At 38.6% G+C, this 19,836-nt stretch overlaps 1 protein-coding gene across 1 annotated transcript in view; it reads left to right on the forward strand.

Moving 5' to 3' along the window:
• ZEB1 (zinc finger E-box binding homeobox 1) overlaps window positions 1-19,460 on the forward strand; it is a gene marked incomplete at its 5' end in the record, with an annotated part of 103,780 nt that extends 84,320 nt beyond the window's left edge. Inside the window, 8 exons of the mRNA XM_079538462.1 lie at window positions 761-961; window positions 4,703-4,762; window positions 5,393-5,554; window positions 8,220-8,422; window positions 12,192-12,297; window positions 13,794-15,604; window positions 16,919-17,099; window positions 18,760-19,460. Coding sequence (XP_079394588.1) covers window positions 761-961; window positions 4,703-4,762; window positions 5,393-5,554; window positions 8,220-8,422; window positions 12,192-12,297; window positions 13,794-15,604; window positions 16,919-17,099; window positions 18,760-19,322 — 3,287 coding nt within the window. The 3' untranslated portion in view covers window positions 19,323-19,460. The remainder of the gene's footprint in view (window positions 1-760; window positions 962-4,702; window positions 4,763-5,392; window positions 5,555-8,219; window positions 8,423-12,191; window positions 12,298-13,793; window positions 15,605-16,918; window positions 17,100-18,759) is intronic.
• Between the last annotated feature and the right edge of the window lie 376 nt (window positions 19,461-19,836).

A 19,836-nucleotide genomic window follows, 5' to 3' on the forward strand; every position in this document is an offset into this window, starting at 1 on the left:
TAGCTTTTAAACTTTCAACACATTTCAACAGGTAGTGAAAATATACTTTTTCTTAATACATAGTCTGTAAGTTGAAATTGTCATTACTGATCTTCTGTGCTCATAGATTAAGGCTATTTTAATAATAATCTGCTTCTATATGTCAGGAATGTACGTATCATTTGTGATTGTGTGTCTGCAAGACTCTTAATGTATGATGTCCGTGATGACAAGGAATAGCTATTACCTTTTTATGGCAGAGAGCTGGAAATGTTTCCTAAGTCACCTCAGAGATTTTCACATTCACGTCTGTACTGCTGAGCCTCCAGCGTGCTCTGGGTGTATCTGCAAGAGCACTTTAGCCCGGAGCAGGAGCACTTCAGCACTTCTGAGTGCTGTATCCTTGTTGTTCCCATTTAGTGCTCCTATCAAGTATTTCATAGAGTAGACTGGAATGTACTTAAAGGAAGCGTATAGCATCCTTCTGTCATCCAAATCGGAATGGCCTGGTGTAACCTCATTCCGGACCGCATGTGCAGTAGTCTCCTGGTTCCTGGCCATGGCAGAAGCCCAGCAGCCTGCAGGTGCCTTCTCCTGTGCCGCCATTATGTCCAGATTGCTTTCATGCTGCTGCCGTCCACATAGGGAAAAAAGAATTAATGATGCGACTCCATAGAGATGCCCTAGATATAGCATCTGGCTACAGTACTGAAAGCTTTAAAGTTTTGTGCAGTAAAGTATGAGTATATTGATCAGTATTTCGCTTTTTATCTGTCTGCAGTCACCAATTACAATAACGTGATAGAAGCAAATTCCGATTCAGATGATGAAGATAAATTGCATATAGTGGAAGAAGAAAGTATAACTGATGCAGCAGACTGTGATGCAAGCGTGCCAGAAGATGACTTGCCAACAGACCACGCAGTGTTACCAGAAAACAGTGAAAGGGAAGGGAGCACAAACAGCTGCTGGGAAGATGAAGGTATGTTCATTTTCACTGATGAGTCTCTGCAGAGTAATGTTTCCAAGAAGAATCGATAGAATTTTTTTGTTACTTTGTTACTGAAATTATTATAACTGATAAACATGCAATTATTGCGTTATAACTTAATTTTCTTAATTTGGGGTATAAGATATAGCCCTGTGTGTGCCTCAGCTCCAGCCACAATTCTTTAGCATCCACTTTGCTAAAACTTGTGACTTAAGAATAATGGTGTGACCTCACATCTAAATGAGCTGAAAGCATTCATATGGCCACTAAATGTGGTCCAGCTTTTATGTAGCTGCTCTTGCCAAGGTGTGCTGTGAAATGTGGAACTTGAAGCTAAATTATTAGGTAGATGATTTTCTTAGTTCTGCAAAATCTTTGTTCTCCTGCAGTTGCATAAAAATGGGCTGCATGGAGACTATTTCTTGACCCAGCCAAACATGTGTGTAGGAAGCCTGGGATATGGACTGAGTCTGGGCTGAGATGAGGACCAAACATTTCTTGGGGCTACACCTGCAGATAGTTACACCCAGTATCTTACCTGAGGCCGCTTCTGGAGAGTCTCAGAGCTCTAGATATGTAATGACGTCTTTTTTGACTTCCTATTTCAAATGTGCCATTTGAATTAAGATTTGTTGACTAAAATGAAGCATTGGAACCAAACTCTACTCTGATTGTGTCGTGAGAATCAAATGGCATTCTCTCTGCCTTGGTCATTGGTTACTCAGCCAGGCTTCCATCAGACAGATGATTGCTTACTGGCTTACTAAAATTACTGTACATTTCTTATGTAAAAATTATGAGTTCTGAAGCCTCTTCTGTAGCAACCAAGAGGATTTTTTTATCTGACAGTAAGGTTTTTTAAAATAGATTGTTTGAACTTCTGGCAAAGGCTGTGTGAAAAAAAAATGAACGCTAAATTGTGTTTCATGGAGCTTTGATTTGCCATGGTAAAACTCTATTTGCTTTTTTATGGCTTTCATAGAAAGAAAGGTGCAAGCTGAAAATCACATCATCAGTCTTGGTTGTACATTAGAAATCCTAAAAGTAGGGTATTAAATACATGATCTTCGTCTCAGAGGGAGCAGTGCTGGCGTAGTGTCTGTGCAATGCTGACACCGTCACTGTGAGTGGCAATTGTCTTTAATAAACATACACTATGGCAGTTTTACTAAGCTGTTTTTCATCACTGGATTAGTACTGAAAGTTCCTAGTTGTAGTTGGACTTGACAGAATGGGTTTTTTACACATTTATTCAGTTTGCAAGCACACGAGAATAGGAACACACGTAACATCTCTTTATCAGATTAGTTTCCTTCCGTTTCCAGTCATTCTAACTGAACTTCTACGAGACCTTCAGAACAGGTGGTTTAAATATAAGGTGTGTATCTCCAGAGGTTTAACTGCAGCAGTCACACAGATTTGAAGAAGTGAACCACGTGTATCCGGCACCAGTTGCTGGCAGAGTGCCAGCATTCATGTGTGCAGCAATCCTATGCTGTGAGCTCTTTTTGCTTTAGGTTAAACTAAAGCCTGTGCTACAATTAAAAAGTGAAATGTCAAACCCTATTGATTTATTATGTTAATAAACTTGAAAAAAATGTTAGTTATGTATTTGAGTATTTAGGAAATCCAGAGATCTCAGACCTGGAACTAAGATAGGTTTAAAAAATTGAACAGTTAAAAAAACTGTGCCAACGGTGAAATAAACTAGTTTCAAAACTAGTGGAATTATGTTTTACCTGTAAGGTCCCTCTGGATTTCAACATAACTTTAACATATAGTATGTTAGGTTGAGCTTATGTACAGTAAGATAGATTGTGTTCTCTCAGTGATGGATTGCTGGTGAAGGCTGCTGCACTATTTTGTATTAATTACATTTGAGGGGAGGTTTAATGTTCATGGCATCAACTTGATCAAGTTTTCTGCTTACAACCAAATGTTCTGTTTTTCTACTGAGTTATCTTATCCAACTCCAGATCTTTATAATCAGCTTGTGACCTCATGGTAGTGTCATGCTTGGTGCCTGTGACCTGGAAATTAGCATTTAGCTCTGGAAGTCCCATGCAGCAGTTCATGAGAAATGGTGAGAACCAAGTAGTGCTGCTATGCTGAGGTGGCTGTGGCAGGGCCAGGCAATGCTACATGGTCTTAAAGAGTTGGTTGTGGTTTCTGAGTGGCTGACTAGATCTAATTCAATGGCTCTACCAGGTGCTGTAGAGATACATAAGAGTGTGGCTGAGTGTCTGTACTCCCACCCAGAGCAAGAAGCTTGCTCAGCCCCTCTGCTGCTTGCCAGCAATAGAGTGGAACTTGCTTGAGACACTGTAATTTAAGCCCCTATAGGTAATAACTTACAGATAGTAGCTCCGTGCCTCATAGCCTATTTCATAATGGGGAAAAATCACAAACCTTTTTAGGCAGAAAAATAGTGTAGTTGATATCATAAATATTTTTAAGAAATGAAATTTTGGATTTGAATTTTCATTGCCTGCCATCAACTGCCATACATATTCTGAACAAAGCCTGTGGTATCAGGAGCCAAAAATACAATTACTTCACAGTCGGGTATTGACTAATATTTTATGTACTGTGGTGAGGTTTTTTTTCAGATACTAATTTGAGTCAGTGAAAGATTTATGTCATACAGTTTCCTTTTTACCTTTTTTTTTTTTTGTTATTTATGAATATTTGCAGATAGAGCTCCCCCCTTCCCTCTTCAGTCTGGTGGGTTTTGTAAAAGTAGACCAAAATAATGTCTTTTCCTTTAAGGAAGCCATTTGTATCTGGGATATCAAACTTGACCTAGGATTTCTCATCTCACGTATAAAGGAGAAATTGGCTTTTCCTGTATTTATATTTGGCTCATTCTGCAGTTGTGACTAGACATGCCAAAAATTTTTCCCTGCACTGAATTAAAGTGAAGTAGTGTAAATAAAAATGTAACAGTTGTCATTTTGGATCCTGTCAGTCATATATTCTAGTATCTTAAATCACGTAAGTGTCTTTCTCTGCACTATAGCTCTGAAGCACATACCACCTCCAAAATAAAGCTATGACTATTGACTGCTATTGACTGCTATTGTATTTACATACAGTAAAATAGTATACTAATAGATAAAGGAGTGAAAAAAATGTTACCATTTTGCTATACACTCCTAAGCCATTCTATGTTTCTCTAAAGAAAGGGAAAGCAGTGTGCAGCTATGCAGACGTGACCTGCAGATTATCAACTGTTTCCAAAAATTGCTAACTGAAAAAAAATGAAGTAAATTTAATATTTTTATGGTACTCTGTTTTCTGGAAATGATGTTGTAGTGTATCAGCTGCATTTAAATGGCTTATTCCATATTTGCTGGAGAAACATACTGTCCTAGTCTTTACCTGTCTTTACCTGTCTTCAAATAATGCCTTAATGGCTAGCGTGTAGTATGGTTTCCTTTGAAAATTTAATTTCTTTCACAGTAAAATATCTCTGTGGTTCAACCAATTATGCTGGAGTAATGTGGAATCCATATTTTTTGGAAGTGTGTTGTCCTATAATGCAATTAGAGAAGTGGAAAAAATGCTGCAGAAATAGCTCCTCAAATACATTACGCTATTGTGTGTATGTGGTTTTGTTGTGTTTCATTGTTGTTGTTGTTTGAGGGTGTTGGTTTGGGGCTTTTTTTGTTTTGGTTTGGTGTTTTTGAATATTTCTTTCAGAACATTTTCTGAAATGTAATATTTCAACAGGAAAAGAAACAAAGGAAATCCTGGGGCCTGAAGCTCAGTCAGATGAAGTTGGATGTACAGGTATTTGTTTGTTTATCTGTGTCCCTTATTCTTATAGCTTGTCTGCCAAAGCTTCAGCGATGAGAACAAAAGGGGGAATAACACTGGTCTTATTGGTAGAATACAACTGAAGGCCAGTAGGTAGTGTTTTTAATTAATAAGGAATACACCAAAATAAATGTGGGCTGGTACTTATCTCCTTTTCCACTCCTCTACTTGTACTGATTATATAGAAAGCAAAATGAAATGTGGATCTTCAGTATCAGAATCAAACCAGGACGGACTTTTTCAAATGTGGAAGCAAGATGTTAAACTGTCTTTCAAACTACAAGGCCTAAATCATTGTATGTTGCTGCATTTAAGAATTCTAGGAGAGATAAACATAAGGTGCAAAAATGCATTGAATTAAATAATGCAGTTTTGCAAAGAGTGCAAACTGTGCTCTTAGTCATTTTAATTGTCGTTATGCCTCTGTTTCTCTGTGTTAAAACTTTGCATGTTCTTATACCTTAAAGAGCCTATGCTAGTATTCATAAAGAGCTGTGAAATCCTTGGATAGAGGTTGATTTGGAAATGTGAGTTATTGATCTCTTTTCCTATTTTTTTTTAAGTTTTCATTTGACATGTTGTATGTTGGTTTTTTGCTCTTAGTAAAAGAAGATGAATGTGATTCTGATGCAGAAAATGAACAGAACCATGACCCTAATGTTGAAGAATTCCTTCAACAAGAAGATACAGCTGTTATTTACCCTGAAGCACCTGAGGAGGACCAGAGACAAGGCACACCAGAAGCTAGTGGTCAGGATGAAAATGGTAAATATGCCACCAGTTCAGTTCATTCAAAATAAATTATGTTAAGCACTTGACTGCAAAGTTCTGTTGTGTTTTGAAAGACAACAGCACATGTACTTGATTTTGTGATGCAAGACATGCACTGGGAGACTGTTGTATTAGTACCTAAATTGTAGTGGGAAGTAAATTCAAGCTCTCGTAAATCTACTGGGGTTATTTTCCCAAAAAGACAGCAATAGAGAAAATTGAAACATTACTTATGCAAAAATATTTGTGTGTTTCTTAATGGAAGCTCATTGAGAAATATTGCCTTTCCAGTAGGCTTTGAATATATTGTTTCATATTGGAATAAGAAAGTTTTTATTTTCTTATAACTTGTTTTTGTTCTTAATTAATTCTTCATGAAACAGGTAATTGAAAATAACTCCCTACCTAAATGGTTTGGAGATGTTCTGATCCAGTTGTTCATTAAAAATGTACATATTTGAAAGATGTCATTGTGGGTGTATTAGTTTACTGGAGTCTAAGGGAGAGCGGTGAAAGGGGTGTTGCTGACAAACTTGTCCTGGTCTCTCAGAGTTCTTATGTTATTAGACATTTTAGTAATAAAAAAGAATATATTTAAGAAATGTAAAATGAGTACCTGCCTATATATTACATAAGTAGGACGTGAATTTCCAATGTTCTGTGATTTACTTCACATGTTTTGTAAAATTCAATTAAGATATATTCTTAACAGTAGCATTTTAAAGTTTTTAAAAATTTTAATCTATAGTTGCAGTGGCACAGCTTGTCAGGTTAGTTTTACAGACTTGCAGTGATTTCCGTGCAATCATTAAAAATACACTTTAGCATTAATAATTGAAATTGTACCTATCTCTGTAGGTTCAGATGGAAGTGCTCTGAAAGTCACCATGCTGAACAATGATGCTCAGTGTTTTAATAATTTGGAAGAGAGTGCCAGGAATGTAGTGATATTTGGTAAAGATAGATTCCTCCATAGCGGGGGAGGGACAAGTGAGGTGACAGAGCATCGGAGTATTTAACACTGGGCTTTGTGAAACCTCTGCCATTTCGGCATTTGCTCCAATGGAAGCAGAATTTAAGTTATGCTTCTGACATTTCTACTGGCTTGTATTTGTGCTGCTATGTGGTATTCCTTATGTCATGTGAATTGAATTGTAGATGTAAAAAATGAACTGAAGGGAAGCATGCTGTATCCACACATGAGCATGTGTTCATTTTACTTAGTCTTGGAGAAACAGAAACTGAACTGGTTAGAGCAGCACAAAAATAATGAAGTTTGAGTGTTACCAGCTTGTTCCCGTAAGGAGGGAAAAAGATCCTGTGTGACAGAAAAGTTGTTATTTTTACCTAGTAAAGAAAACTGGTCTGACTCTCCACTGTTGCAAAAGCATTGGTGTGTTCAGTGAAAATGGCAGGAAACTTCCACACAAATAGGGATTGCTACTGTATAGAGCACATACTCAATCTATGGCAGTAACTGCTGGAAGGTGTCACAAAGATGGATAATTCAGAAGTACTTCAGAAACTACTGGTTAATTTTATCAGTATAGTTCAGCAACTTCAAATGACAATCTGTACCCCAGTTGTTTGCACCTCACAATTCAGATCATAAAGTAGTAATCTGTGCAGATGTTCCACTTTTGTGCTGTCACTCAGCACAATGAATAGATGCTTTGTTGCAAAATTTGCTTTCCGTTTGCCTTGAAGCATGGTCATTGGATGTTATCAGACCTCATAAACAGATAGTTTGATCCAATATTATGCACCCTGCATTTTTGTAAGCACTTTTTCCATTAATCTATAAAGTAAGATGTTTTTTAAATCTCAGAAAAAAGATATTTTCTAGCATAAAATAAATTACTATATATGGGGGATAACTAAATGCTGATAAGAAAAAATAGAGTTAAAGCTTCATAAATGATGACTTCTGAGAAATATTCCTGTCAAATTAATATTCAGCTTCAATCTGATTTCACTTTTTGCTGGTACAGAAGTAACTTCACAGAAGCCAATAGAATAAATCCCATAGTTGTATTAGAATCATATTTATGGCATCACATCTGATATCTCTTCTTTCTGTCACTCATTTGCTTCTCCTGCATAACTATAAAGAGTATCAGCTGTGTTTCTGGTCTCCTTTCTCTTACAGTTTTGTGTTGAGAGACAAGTAAATCATTCTCTGCAGCCTGAAAATGTTGCTCATTCCTCAGAATCTGGAAATAGGGTGACCATTAAGTGTTGCAGTGCTAGACTTATTTTGTGAACATCATTTCAGGGTTGCCAGTGGTAGGGCTAACCAGGCCTACAGAGGTTGCTAGGTCTAAAACCACATGTTACAGTGGTCAGAGTACTTTCTCATCAGAGACACGTGCAGAGGCTCTGGTGCTGTGTGGGGACAGAGGTGTGGTTTTGGGGAACATCACTGTGCTGACATCCTCCAGCACACGCTGGGACAGCTGCACCCTACTGCAGTCAGTAACACAATGCCTAAAGAAAAAATGCAAACAGTCGTTGTTCCTTTTCTAAGCCAGACGGAGCTTTCCAGCAGCTGCACGCTATCTTACAGTCGTAAGTATGAATGTAAACTGTGTCTGTCGATGTTGGTTGAGTTCAGAGTTTACATCTTATTTAAATGTGCCATTTTCTCTCTGCTGTGCAGGAACACCCGATGCATTTTCCCAGCTGCTTACCTGCCCGTACTGTGATAGAGGATACAAGCGCTTTACCTCTCTGAAGGAACACATTAAATACCGCCATGAAAAAAACGAGGATAACTTCAGTTGCTCCCTTTGCAGTTACACGTTTGCATACAGAACACAGCTGGACCGCCACATGACGTCGCACAAGTCGGGACGAGATCAGGTCAGTGGCAGTTGGCTGGAGGCCCAGCTGTCCTCTGCAGCAACGCTTGGTGTGTGAGCAGAGACCTACAGAGCATGCTGGATGTTCGTTTCAGAGTCCTGTGGCCTGAAGTGCCAATCCTGGAGCACTTAAACCCACTGTTGAAGTCAAAGTTCTTCCATAGCTTACAAAGGGTGTGATCTGAGTTCCTGTACTTCCGTTCATCTAGGCAGTACGGTTTGGTCTGAATTTCAGTTTTCAGAGTTTCTGAAACTCAGTTCAGTTTTCTGAGCTTGTTTTCTGTGGTTCGTTTGTTGACCTGAGGGCATGGTTCCTTGAAATGCCCATGATGAGTTAATCACCCCATTATTGCTGAGGTGCCTGAGGTTCCCCTCTCCCAGCTTTTCTGTTTTTCTTTTATCCGTAGGATTTCCCATCGCCCAACTCCAATTACATGCTTTCATAGCTTACCAGGGGGTGCTGAAGCTGAGCAAGCCAGATGAAGCTCACTGAAACAGTCAGGAATTAGCCACGAAAACAGATACAGATTTTTTACCACCAAATTAGAAAGAGACTTGGAAACTCTCCCTTCTGAGGTCAGACTACAAAGATTGATACTCCTTTTAGCTGAAAGAGGAGGGAAATACACAAAGCCATGAATAGTGAAGAGAATGTACTTCTTGCAGCTCCAAAACAACAATATTTTCATTAAACTCAAAAACTCTGACATAAAATTAACCAAAAAATGAGATGATCTTTTACATATTGTATATTAATTACTGTTCTTTAAATTATCACTAATTCAATGAATTTATCAGGGTTAAAAGTGCATTGTCCTTCATCCCCACATGAATACTTTCAGGAAACATTACAAGAAGTATGGGCAATGCTGCCCAAAGGTTTTGCTGTTCTGCTGGGCTTGGAATAACCTTGCCAGCGTGTTCTGGCAGAGCTGCTCTGATTTATTTCCCGTGAACAATTCATTTCTGCCTTGTGCTCTTGCTGCCTTGGCTTCCACTTTAAAGGTGCTATCATCTTATATACAGCTGATATCTATGCCTATAAAATCTATGAATGCTTTTTGTAAGATCTAGTTGTTGTGAGCTGCAACATTTATTTTCAGTTTTTCTGACTAGAAACCTCAAAGCAGAAGAAAAGAGTAGTTGGGAGGAGGCTGGCTCCACTCAGAACCACCCAAAATTCAAACCCTATGTATGAGAGCATTAAAGAAAGAAACAAGAGTAATTTTGGTAGAGTATCAAAGGATTATGCAAGCAAAATACATCCCACACTGATACAGACCAAATATTCTATCCTGAGACAGTTACCTAATATGTGATTCTTCAAATGGTGCTGTGTATGCATGATTCCCTGATCATTTTTAATGACCAAGTGATTGTATCTTCCAATATATAGCATCTCCTAACTGAAGAATTAACTTCTTACTGATAATATAATTAGGTTAAATAGTTAAAGCAGGCAAAGGGGAAGTAAATAAGGAGTTGAGCAGAACTTGTGAAGAAAGTCACATGCATCCTGCTCAAATCCTTTATGCAAAAACAACGAGGTTTTATGAAAATACTCCACCTACCTGTGATTCCTATTTTCCATACCCATTCTTTGGCATGAAAAGGGTGGACTTCTGTCCAGAGTGTAGTAAATATTTGACACAGAGCTGTGTTAGTTACTACTTAATGCTGATGTTTCTTCTTTCTTTACTAAAAGAAATGCAGAGGATTGTTCTCTGAATGCAGAGGTTCATTCTGTAATGAACAGTTTCATGCAGTGCATTAAAGAATATATCACACATCAGAGGCACAAAAATGTAGATTTAACAGTACCAAAGTGGGAAGAGAGCGTTTGGATCTGAGAAAATGAAGTTGAAAGTATCGGAGATGGTAATTTAGAGAGGAGTTGTGATTTCTCAGTTCTAGAGAAGATTGTGGAGTGTAACTCTTGAGGATGTTCCAGATTTACAAAAAATAAAAGGTATAGATGTAAGAGCAATAAATAAGAGAAAGCTGTGTTGCAAATATAAGAAGGATGGAGATGCTACCTAACCAAAAGCTCAAGGCGGCTTACAGCTGTAAGCAGGAAAACAGAAAAACTCATTATAAATTTGGTAAGAGAAATGTGAGCTTCCATGACTTGGAAGTAGAATGTTGAATTTTTAAGACTGAGGCAGAAACATTTTTTGACAGATTGTATCCATACAGTAATGTCAAGCATTAGGATGTAGTGCATCCTCAGTGGCTATCTGCGTGCTGAGAGCCTTTAACTTGCCCAATCTCAAGTCAAACAGCGGTAATTGATTCTCTACAGGCTTAAGTGAATCCTGTCACAGTTCTGTCAATGGAGTCAGATCACAGAGTGCAGCAAGTCAGCTGCAGTCTCCCAGAGCATCTCCTTCGCGGTGCTTAACCAGAGCCCCAAAGATGCGTGGATGCCAGCGGCTCTCGGCGCAGGCATGGCACTACTGGGCAGCTCCTGGGCATCCTCCTTACCAAGCTCACCCAAATGACCGAGTGCAGCCTGAAAGTAGCTGCTGCTTTTTAAATAAGCAGGTGTTTTGAACAGATAAAAACTCTTAATTCCTCCATTTTGTGTCATAAATAAACATATTTCCTGTTTACGGCGGTGCATAGTGATAGAAGAAGGGGAATGGTTCTAAATTGAGATAGGGGAGATTTAGATTAGATATTAGAAGGCAGTTTTTCACACAGAGGATGGTGACGCACTGGAACAGGTTGCCCAAGGAGGTTGTGGATGCCCCATCCCTGGAGGCATTCAAGGCCAGGCTGGATGTGGCTCTGGGCAGCCTGGTCTGCTGGTTGGTGACCCTGCACATAGCAGGGGGTTGAAACTAGATGAACATTGTGCTCCTTTTCAACCCATGCCGTTCTGTGTCAGTAATTAAGTAACTCCAAGTTTTAGCACGCGTGCTATTTTTGTCATAAAAAGCACACATTAATAGATAATAAAGTTTGTAATAAAATTATATCTAGCATATACACATGTCACGCATCTTTCTTCACTTCTGCTTTTTTGAATCTAGTACGGTGATAAAGCTAAATTAAGTGTCAAAGTTTAAAGAACTTGATAATAAATGCTCTCAAAAGGTGAAATATGACAGAAATAATTACAGAGCATCAGTGCAAACAGTGAAGAACTGTAGTGCTCCATACTGAGGAACTCCATACTGTTATATATTTTAACTTAGGTTTTTATTTTATTTTAATTTATTTTAAGAATTAATTCTGACTGAGCACCTTTTCTATCACTGAGCCATCTTCTCTTGAGCAGTCCTGTGGCACCATTACGTAAAGTAATTCCAGGCCAAGTACTGCAAACATGTAAATGGAAAAATCAAGTCAACTGATTAAACTTTAAACAGACTTTTATACACTTTCATGTTTCTCTGTCTTTTGTGACATATTCTGTGGTTGGTGGGCTTGGGCTTTTGTTCGGTTTTTCTTTCACACATTCAATCTGTGTATATGTTGGAACTTACATAGGGGGTCAGTGCAGGCTTCACCTGAAGTTAGGAGAAGGAGCAAATACTTTTTATTCCCTTTTACTGTACCAGGTTTATTCAGAAGATGCATATTGTTCGGTTTTAACCTGACTTCTGATTTATTTCTTTTTCATGCATAGCACTTGCCAATTTCAGTCTCTGAAAATTGTGATTATTTTCAGTTTTGTATTACATTTCCTCTGTTACTGTGTGAAAATACAGGCTTTTTTTTCCAGTATGCTGTTCATTGCAATAATTGCAAATTCTTTCTTGCAGAGACATGTGACGCAGTCCAGTGGTAATCGAAAATTCAAGTGCACTGAATGTGGAAAAGCTTTTAAATATAAACATCACCTAAAGGAGCACCTACGAATCCACAGTGGTAAATAAAACAGGCACTGAATTATGTACTAATGCTAGCATTCCTACTCTGTATAACTTTGATGCAATATCAGTCTTGTAAGTGTAAGTTTAAAATAGGCTTTCCCTTGTCTTTCTCTAAGACTCTGTACCTACTGACTGCAGCCTTCAGCTGTGCACTGAAAGTATGTAGGATAACTCAAGAGGATTTACATTTGCAACTTGAGCCGTGACATTTAAAGAAGCTTCACGTGTGGCAGAAGAAATGGGGCATCCTTCTGGTCTTTCTCGCTTGTCTGTTTTTTCTCAACATTTGCAGACCACTTAGCTAGTTGTGAGCGTCTCTAGAAAACTTTAATTGATAGCAATCAGGATATAGCAACTATACTTCCCTACTGTGGCTGCTGTTTTCCCCAGTACATGATGATTAAAATAGCCTCAGGGCACAAATGTGAGATTGTCATACCCTGTTACAGCAGCTTCAATTTATAAATAATTAACTTATAATGTTATGTATTTATAAATATTATATAATAATAAGTATGCTTCAATTTCTCTATTTGACCCAATTTTACTCACTAGCAGTAAGTCTGAAAACAAGGCGTTAGGCCATCTTTTTCTTTCTTATTGGTTGGTATCAGCCTTGATAATAGCAGTTAAGTACACTTAGAAGCTCTTGCTCAGGAAACATCATCTTCATTTCATTTCCACAGAGCGTGGCGTCTGCTCCTGTGCATGGGAAGGCTTTAGCCAACAGGCTTTTCAGTCTGATGCAGTCCAGCTGTTCTTCTTCCTTCTTTTCTTTCTTCTTCCTCTGTAACCCAGATCCTGAAAAGTCACGATTGCATCATTGTGTGCATCTTCCCAACCATTTAAGCTGGGGTACATCTCTGAAGGCAAATGTTCATCTGTCTCATGCATGTGTCTAGTTTCCCTTTACTTAAACTTTGCCTGTTTTTACTCAGCTGATGAGTGTTCTAGGAAGATACGGGTACATTGTACTTGAGTTTGATTCAATAAAATGTATATAATTCTTTATTTAATTATAATTTGCATTTATGCCATTTATAGTTTTTCTTTGGTTAAGCATATTCTGTTGTTTTTTTCTGAAGTGGTTTATGCTTCTTCTGACATTAGTAGTGTTACTACTGGAATGGAGTTTAATGAAATCTTCAAGTACCACACAGACTCATTTATGTGATATGTAGCCAGTTACGAGAAAGTACTGGAATGTGTCATGATCACATAGGTGCCATTCTGTATGTACTTCTGGGTCAGAGTGAAACTTAACGCAGGACCCTGGGATCAGAGCTATAGATTATATAACTGCTCTTGGTCTTGAATTCAGTGTAAAGGACTTCTTTCCTTACGGGGAAAAATTGCCCCTTTCCTGAGGGGTAATTTTAATATATTCTTTTCTAGTTACTATTGTTTGATGAAGCTACATTGTAACCTAGCAAACTATTGCATATGTCTTTTTTTCTTTTTTTCTTTTTTTTTTTTTTTTTTAATCTTTAGGAGAGAAGCCATATGAGTGCCCAAACTGCAAGAAACGTTTTTCCCATTCTGGTTCATACAGCTCACACATAAGCAGTAAGAAGTGCATTGGTTTGATGCCCGTGAATGGTCGTGCTCGGTCAGGGCTCAAGACGTCTCAGTGCTCCTCCCCTTCCCTTTCTGCATCGCCCGGTAGCCCAGCAAGACCACAGATACGACAAAAGATAGAAAATAAACCCTTGCAAGAGCAACTTCCTGTTAACCAAATTAAAACTGAACCTGTGGATTATGAATTCAAGCCCATAGTGGTTGCTTCAGGAATTAATTGTTCGACCCCGTTGCAGAATGGGGTTTTTAGTGGTGGTAGCCCATTGCAGGCAACCAGTTCTCCTCAGGGTGTGGTGCAAGCTGTTGTTCTGCCAACAGTGGGTCTGGTGTCCCCCATAAGCATCAACTTAAGTGACATTCAAAATGTACTTAAGGTGGCAGTGGATGGTAATGTAATAAGGCAAGTATTGGAAAACAATCACGCTAATCTTGCATCCAAAGAACAAGAAACAATCAGCAATGCATCTATACAACAAGCTGGCCATTCTCTCATTTCAGCTATCAGTCTTCCTTTGGTTGACCAAGATGGGACAACCAAAATTATCATCAACTACAGCTTGGAACAGCCGAGTCAACTTCAGGTTGTTCCCCAAAATCTAAAAAAAGAACATTCTGTTCCTACAAACAGTTGCAAAAATGAAAAGTTACCGGAAGATCTTACGGTGAAGTCTGAGAAAGATAAAAACTTCGAAGGAGAGAGCAATGATAGCACTTGTCTTCTTTGTGATGACTGTCCAGGAGATCTTAATGCACTTCAAGAATTAAAGCACTATGAAACAAAAAATCCTCCTCAGCTTCCTCAGTCCAGTGGAACAGAAGCTGAGAAGCCCAGCTCCCCTGTCCCATCAGAAACTGGGGAGAACAACTTATCTCCTGGTCAGCCCCCTTTAAAGAACCTTTTATCGCTCCTGAAGGCATATTATGCATTAAATGCACAGCCAAGCGCAGAAGAGCTTTCAAAAATAGCCGATTCCGTAAACCTACCACTGGATGTGGTAAAAAAGTGGTTTGAAAAAATGCAAGCTGGACAAATTTCTGTGCAGTCTTCTGGACCATCCTCTCCCGAACAAGTTAAAATAAGCAGTCCCACAGATAATGAGGATCAAGCAGCAACTACAAATGAGAGTGAACCCCAGAACAGCACAAACAGCTCACAAAATCCGGCCGATACAAGTAAATCTCAGACTTCATCAGGGGGATCAACTCAGAATGGTTCGCGCAGTAGCACGCCATCCCCATCACCACTAAACCTTTCTTCATCCAGAAATTCACAGGGTTATACGTACACAGCAGAGGGTGTACAAGAAGAGCCACAAATTGAACCTCTTGACCTTTCACTACCAAAGCAACATGGAGAACTGTTGGAAAGATCTACCATAACTAGTGTTTACCAGAACAGTGTTTATTCTGTCCAGGAAGAACCTTTGAACTTAACTTGCGCAAAAAAAGAACCACAAAAGGACAACAGTATTACAGACTCTGATCCTATTGTAAATGTAATCCCACCAAGTGCCAATCCCATAAATATTGCTATACCTACAGTCACTGCCCAGTTACCTACAATTGTTGCCATTGCTGACCAGAACAGTGTTCCATGCTTGAGAGCTCTTGCTGCCAATAAGCAAACCATTTTGATTCCCCAGGTGGCTTATACGTACTCTACTACAGTCAGTCCTGCAGTTCAGGAAACACCACCAAAACAGACCCAAGCCAACGGAAATCAGGTAACTGAAGTCTCTGTGTTCCTGTGCATTGTATATGATGTGTTCATGGTGTATCCTTACGAAATTTACAGAAAATTGTCAAAATAAATTAAATAATATTTAGAATGGTGAAGCGCTGGAACAGGCTGTTCAGAGAGGTTATGGATGCCCCATCTCTGGAGATGTTTGAGGCCAGGTTGGATGGAGACCTGGGCAGCCTGAGCTGCTGAGTAGGAATCCTGCCTGTGGCAGGGGGGCTGGAAGTGGGTAATCTTTAAGATCCCTTCTAACCCAAGCCATTCTGTGATTCTATGAGAAAATGTAAGCACAAACCTATCCTGAACATTATTCTTGTTTGTTAAGGGGTAATAGATGTCACCATTAACACCTCTGCAAAGCTGGTCAGCTCAAACAATGTAGGTCCAGACTGACAGCAGCAATCTAGTTCTGTGCATGGACAAGTTAGTTCTTCACTAAATTCTACCATTCAGAAGGGTTTTCTGGAACATCAGTGCTCAATATTTTGAAGACAGCTTATTTCTCTGGATGAAAAACCAGTGTAAAGTCACAGTGTATATTTGTTGGTGGCTCCTTATCTCCCCTTTCCCAACATCCAGAAAATGAACTGTTTGTAAATTCTTGATACCTTCTTCACTCTGCTGTGCTTTCTTAGCTTGCAGAGCAGGTAATTTGTCCTACACCATAATGGCACTTTAAACAAAATTCAGAAGTATTTTCAACTGGACTTACAATGGGTATTCATCGTACTTTGTTCCTGTTCTGTTCTTCCCTGAGTTCCTCCAGACATGACATAACAAGACTCAGTCCTGCTGAGCATTACCTACACACATGGAGGCAGAGACATAGCAGAACAGAAGTGGATCACATAAAGACTTAGCATTTCTAATTAAATCTTTAAAATTGTCTGTTCAGCATTTTATGCAGGCTTCTCTGTACCAGAAACTAAGAAACCTTGAAGATTTATGAGAATGCTTGTGTGTAAAAGTTTATGAGATGTGGTTTAGTGGGGAAATATTGGTGATAGGTGGATGGTTGGACTGGGTGATCTTGGAGGTTTTTTCCAACCTTGGTGATTCTGTGGATATGATTACAGTCGGCCCCACTGGGGATTGGGCATCTGTATGATGGCGGGGTCTACAGAGCAGATAGGTGCAGTGAAAGATTTCGACTATGTAAGTCTAAATAATTTTGTTTTTCCATTTACTGAATGGAATGGAAACATCTGTGCAGCTTCAGCTTATATTTTATGAATTGTGTGCTGCACCAGTGCTTTTTTTTTTCTTGAACCCAACCTTCTTTGTGCTTTTTCTTAAGGACGAAAGGCAGGACACTAGCTCAGAAGGAGTATCGAATGTAGAAGATCAAAATGATTCTGATTCAACACCCCCAAAGAAAAAGATGAGAAAGACAGAAAATGGGATGTATGCATGTGATTTGTGTGACAAAATATTCCAGAAGAGCAGCTCGTTATTGAGACATAAGTATGAACACACAGGTATGTACTAGGAAATGCAGTTTCAGATTCTTTGCTATGTTGATACTGAGAAACTGATAAGCTCAACTGAAATTCAGTTCTCAGAAAGCGTTGTAAGAACAGAGGGAAGTATAATAATCCTTATTATCATCTGTGCCCAGCCTTGCTTAGAACCCATGCTTTATGTACTTATTTGACAGAACTGCAATTCCATGTTTAAATTTGTAAGATCTAAACCCTAAATAGAAATACTGGGATTTTCTTCCATCTGGCTCATGGACGATCATCTGTGTGCTACAATATGCAATCAATGATTTATTATTTCTAATTTACCTTGCCTGGTTTTAAATAAAGAAAAATTGCAAATTATAAAAAAGGACCATGTGTATGTATGATACTTTACATTGAAAGCCAGTGTACTCAGCATGAAGGGTTCTCCAATTGAGCCATATTTTCAGTTATCTGAACTTACTAAACATTCACTGGACACAGAATGTAATCTCAAAGGAATATCATTTTGGCTTTGGTTTTTATTTCTAATTTTTCATAATTGTTCTTTTTAGTTCCAGTTCTGGTATCTTCAGTCTTTTTTTGAAAAGTGTGACCCTTCTATTTCTTCAGTGATCTCTTCAAAAATGTCTTTTCTTGTTGGTTAATTTTCTACATTATGTTTCTGCATGTTAATGTTTTTATTTCATTTTACTCAAACATACAATTGAAAACATAAAAGGCTCCCCTTGGTCTTTACCATTTGTTTAAAACTCTCGACTTGTGTACATTAAGATTGTCTTCTATTTTCATACCTTCCTGCTCTGTGACTCTCTAATCCTCCTTTTCATAACACAGTTGTGCTTTCCATTCTGCTCTTAAGTGAAGTGCAGTGTTCAGAAATGCTGCTTGTTTGACATAGTGTGATGTGGAGCACGAGCAGCAAGCCACTGTCTCATTGTCTGGGTCTTTTTTGTCTGGGCGGAAGCTGAATGAGTTTGTTTTGCCGAACAACTTGGAGTGTTGGAATCAAGATAACATAGCTGGGTCCATGCTGTCTTTATAAGAGTTTCTAAACACAGCAGAGGGAAGGCAAATAGGAAAGGGGCAAGGAGAAAGCTGGAAAAAAGAGCAGGAAGAGAAGTAGATGAAACAAAGCAGATTTTTCCAGTTGGTATACATGCCAATTGGCAGTTGGCAGTCAGGCACTCACCTGTCCCAGGCAAGATTTTGGAATGATTTTCCTTTGACCCGTGACATGGTACAAGGACTTGCGCATGAAAGCTAATGTGGAAGTTCATTGATTTTAAATTCCCATCAGTATAGAAGAGCAGAAATGGTTTTAAGTTTGAATACCTTTTATTGCAAGAAAAATGCCTCCTTTTCTAATCTATTTATATTCACTCTTGTTTTGTGCTCTGAGTTGCATCTGAGAATCTGTTTATCTCTTGATGTTTGTTTTTCATAAGAAAGTTACAAATTACATTCATAGCTTAACAACGTGCCCTTGTACCTTGTATTCCTATGCAAGTAACCCAGGCTGACAATGCTGAGAGCAAACTGTTTAACACAGTTACTCACTGTTGATAATACATTCACCAACAGCATTTTATAATGAAAGCAGCAGCACAGATTTTTTTAAAATATTAACTTTAAGGAATCCTTCTGTGTGTGTGTGTGCTTTATTTTCTAGGTAAAAGACCTCATGAGTGTGGAATCTGTAAAAAAGCCTTCAAACACAAACACCATTTGATCGAACACATGCGACTGCATTCTGGGGAGAAACCCTACCAATGTGACAAATGCGGAAAGCGCTTCTCACACTCGGGGTCATACTCTCAACACATGAATCATCGCTACTCCTATTGCAAAAGAGAGGCAGAGGAGCGTGACAGCACGGAGCAGGAGGAGGTGGGACAGGAGGTGCTCAGCAGCGAGCATGCGGGTGCCAGGGCATCGCCATCGCAGATCGACTCCGATGAGAGAGAGAGTCTAACCAGGGAAGAAGAGGAAGACAGTGAAAAAGAGGAAGAGGAGGAGGAAGACAAGGAGGTAGAAGGACTTCAGGAAGAAAAAGAATGTAGAAAACTACAAGATGTAGAGGAGGAAGAAGAAGTAGAAGAAGAAGAAGAAGAAGAGGAAGGGAAAACTGAAGGTAACAAGAACGATGACGTCGTAAATCGAGCAAGCAATGCAGAACCAGAAGTTATACAGAGCAATGGGCAGGTGTCAGAAGAAAAAACAAATGAAGCTTAAATGATAGTTTTTTCTATATGAAAAAGAATAAATCGGTAATGAAGTTCGTTCTATATTATACATGCTTTTCATGGAAACACGGTAGCCTGCATACTGTGATTTCTGTTCACTACTGTGTAAAAAAATATATATATAAAAAAAAAGAAAAAAGAAAAAAAAAAAAGAAATCCAGGTGTGCCTGAACCTCAAACTTAGTAATTTTTCACACAGTTTTCAAAGTTAGGAACAAGTTTGTAACATGAAGCAGATTAGAAAAATACAGTGACTCTGGAAGCGAAGGTTTAACAGGTTGTAGGAAACCTGATTTATTAGACAAGCATCTGGCATTGTTTGTTTTATCAGTATTAATTTTCATTCTTACGTTGATTAATTTTTAAGCTGTACAATTGGGAGAGATTTATATGATTTTTTTTTTTTAATGGCAAAACATTTCCTAAATCCGCTTCATTATTTTATTATGTTTTTGAAATGTGAGAACTTCTGCACTACAGAATTCCCTTTTGCAGAAACCTCT

The sequence above is a fragment of the Tetrao urogallus genome (genome assembly GCF_951394365.1).
Source record: "Tetrao urogallus genome assembly, chromosome: 7".
Classification (NCBI taxonomy): Eukaryota; Metazoa; Chordata; class Aves; order Galliformes; family Phasianidae; genus Tetrao; species Tetrao urogallus.